This window comes from Etheostoma spectabile, chromosome 18 (assembly GCF_008692095.1).
Source record: "Etheostoma spectabile isolate EspeVRDwgs_2016 chromosome 18, UIUC_Espe_1.0, whole genome shotgun sequence".
In the NCBI taxonomy this organism is placed as follows: Eukaryota; Metazoa; Chordata; class Actinopteri; order Perciformes; family Percidae; genus Etheostoma; species Etheostoma spectabile.
Window position 1 is genome coordinate 10,394,672 of NC_045750.1, and position 3,213 is coordinate 10,397,884.

The 3,213-nt window shown below is 38.8% G+C and overlaps 1 protein-coding gene across 1 annotated transcript in view; it reads left to right on the plus strand.

The window, feature by feature from the left end:
• afg1lb (AFG1 like ATPase b) overlaps positions 1-3,213 on the plus strand; it is a 27,243-nt gene that overhangs the window by 8,131 nt on the left and 15,899 nt on the right. Inside the window, exon 6 of the mRNA XM_032543010.1 lies at positions 311-410. Within this exon, the coding sequence (XP_032398901.1) occupies positions 311-410 (100 nt within the window). The remainder of the gene's footprint in view (positions 1-310; positions 411-3,213) is intronic.

A 3,213-nucleotide genomic window follows, 5' to 3' on the forward strand; every position in this document is an offset into this window, starting at 1 on the left:
TTTCTAGCTTCCGTTCAGTCATTCTCACATCTGCTCACTTGATTAGCTCAGGATCACTGCATTGCTTCAGCTACTTGTCCTCAGCAGAAAGCCAAAAATGCGTGCGTGCGTGCATGGATGCATGCGGATGAATGGTCATGACCAGACACAAAGGATTGAATGAGCACACCTGAATGACACTAATCAACATGGAGTGTTGATGGCATGGTTTGACCTAAGACGCGCACACACACACACACTACTGTTGCAAGAAAAGCTAAATTAAACAGTAGGTGAATGTGTCTCTCTCTTCTTCTCTGGTTCTATTCAGGTGACCGACATTGCTGATGCCATGATTCTGAAGCAGCTGTTTGAGACACTGTTCAAGACCGGAGTAGTGGTGGTGACCACCTCCAACAGACCCCCTGATGGTACGATGACTAGTATTATTAGAGCTGTTGTTTATTCATTATATTTTTGTCACTAAACACACAGAGCAGTAAATAGGTAGGATGGTTTAATGTGAAAATGAAATGCAGCCATCAGAGTAACACTGTAGTAGCACTCTTTCATTTTCTCAGAATTTGCCATTATGCCCTAAGTAGTAAAAGTAAAGGAGCATCTTAGTAACAGAAACAAAACTACCACAACACATATTACATTCTCCAAATATTGCAGGAACAAATAATCATCTTACATAATGGTACAGAATTTTAAGTAGCTAATGTACATCACAACGTATATATCTGACAATGTTTGTTCTTGCTGTGGGTCTTACAAACAAATATGGTAGTTTTAAGCCATATGATCCCCATTAGTGAAATAATAACTACCAAATATCAATCAATCAATCAAGTTTATTTGTATAGCCCTTTACAATAGCCGGAAGGTACCCCAAAGTGCTTTACAACAAAGCCATAAAACAATACATAACACATACAGAACACACAAATACAATTAAAGTGCGTAGTGGTGCAGCGCTGCAGGACATTAAAAGCCTTCGAGAAAAGTATAAAAAGGAGCGGCAGAATGAGGACACCTAAGAGACCGTATTGCCCTAGTGGGAATTAAATGCTAATTTAAAAAAGTGGGTCTTAAGCTTCGTTTTAAAAAGGCTGAGGTCAGTAGTGGTGCGGATGTCAGGGGGTAGTTTGTTCCACAGTCTGGGAGCAGCAACGGCAAAAGAACGATCGCCCCACTGTTTAAGTCTTGACCTCGGGACCTCTAACAGACGCTGACCCGAGGCTCTGCCACAATTGCGAACAGTTAAAATATGTCAGCTAAATATGTCACTTAGAAATGAATGCTTTCTAACACTAACTCTGCTCTAACAATAACTTACTGACAGCAAATATTAAGCACCACAAGTACCAATTGTATTGCAAAAGCTGCACTTTAACTCATTTGTAAGTTGACTGATCATTGATAAGAAAGAGAACTGAAGAAAACAAGTGTTATTTCAGCAGCTGTTTTTTTTCCTTTTGCTTAGTCTGCTAAGCTAAAGTGCTTAGTAGTTTTGCTTAGAAGCTATCTCACATACCCACAGCCATATTTAGTCATAGTGAATATGACAACATGAAGCACCTCGTACAAGAAAACTATACTGTTTCAGTTTTTTTCATCAGGAATTTGCCAGAAAGTTAAATCAACAAAAGTGTAGCTCCAGCACATTTTTCCAGTGCCGCACTGAAGTAAAAACCATTGATGAGTAGTTGAAAAGCACATTATCCTTCTAACTAACTGTTCATCAAAATGAAACACCACTTAATAGGTCTCCAAAGTACTATTCTATTATCTAAATATTTGTAAATATACACCTTCATCTGGGTGCTATCTGAAGTTGTATCTAGGTCCTTGATTTACAGTACATCAGTTGATTATGTCCCTTATAAATCATAGTCCTTTTGTGGGTGTCTGGGAAATATAACATTGTACATTGGAGAAGAGTTTTGCAGCATGTTTAATGTTGATGAGCAACTGTTCGTTGTCAAGAATTGTCAGCTTTTGCCACTTCCTGCGAGCATGCATGAATGAAAGGTGGTCCATCTTCCATAGAAAGCTCTTCTCAGAAGGACTTGGAAGACAAAAGTCTGACAGTAAAATACTGTTGAACAGTTCCTTAGCCTTGAAGCTCCTCTAAACTACACCAGTAAACCATCTGCCTGCAGCAGCAATAACAAGTGATTTTCCTGGAACATCAATGTTTGCTTCTCCTCCTCTTGAACCAACACATTTCTCAGTTACTTTACATCCATCTAGTTTATTCACTTAATATACGCTTAAAACGTTTATCCAAAAGTGCTTGGCTCCAGCAAGAATCAATTGACAAGGCCACGCCGACTACTTAAACAGTAAATAACAAGAAAAAAAGGCGAGGAACATTTGAAATGGCTCTCACTTTTAGAGACATGACACAACCTTTAAACAGTCTTTGATGTTGCATTTACTGCCAGCGGAGAAAGGTTTGTGAAAGAATAATCAAGGTGGAGATAAATGCATGATGTGCTATCTGACGGCTTTTTTTTTCTCGGGGAAGACGTTGATGCCTCAAAGTCTCGAGTGGGTAGGAAGTGGATGGCAGCAAGATAGATCTCGTAGACAAAGACGCCCGTCTCTGATATTTACTCGCTATTAAGAACAAAGCGTCAAACCATGCAAACTTGATAGAGAGCCTACTTGGTATTAATTACATGGTTAATGGAACACTGAAAGCCATAAGAGACAACTGGACATGAAAGGCATACATTTTCCATCCTTATTGATGTGGAGATGCTGGTATCAAACAGCCCTAGATGTGTTTGGAGGGGGAATTTAGAGGTTTATGCTAGAATGGCTAAAGTAGCATTTTATTGTTTTTATACACTGAGTTTAATGAGATTGAGGAGGGTTAGGGGGGTAAATGGTGTATATTGGAGTGGGACAACCTCAGTGCAGTTTACATTAAAGGACTGTCTGTGTAAACTCATTTTAATTCATTTAAATAAGTTCCTGTAATCATTGTCCTTGTTAGTGGCATTGGTTACATCTATGGTACAATATCATTGGAAATAGTCTTCTGAATTTTATAATAGCTTGTTTTAGTGGCTTTCAAAGCATAGTTTGACATTTTGGGAAATAGGCTTATTTGCTTTCTAACTCAGAGTTAGGTGAAAAGATTGATATGCTCAGGATTGCACAGTAAATATGAAGCTACCAGTATAGTCAGTTAGCTTAGGTAACTGACTGTAGGGTTGG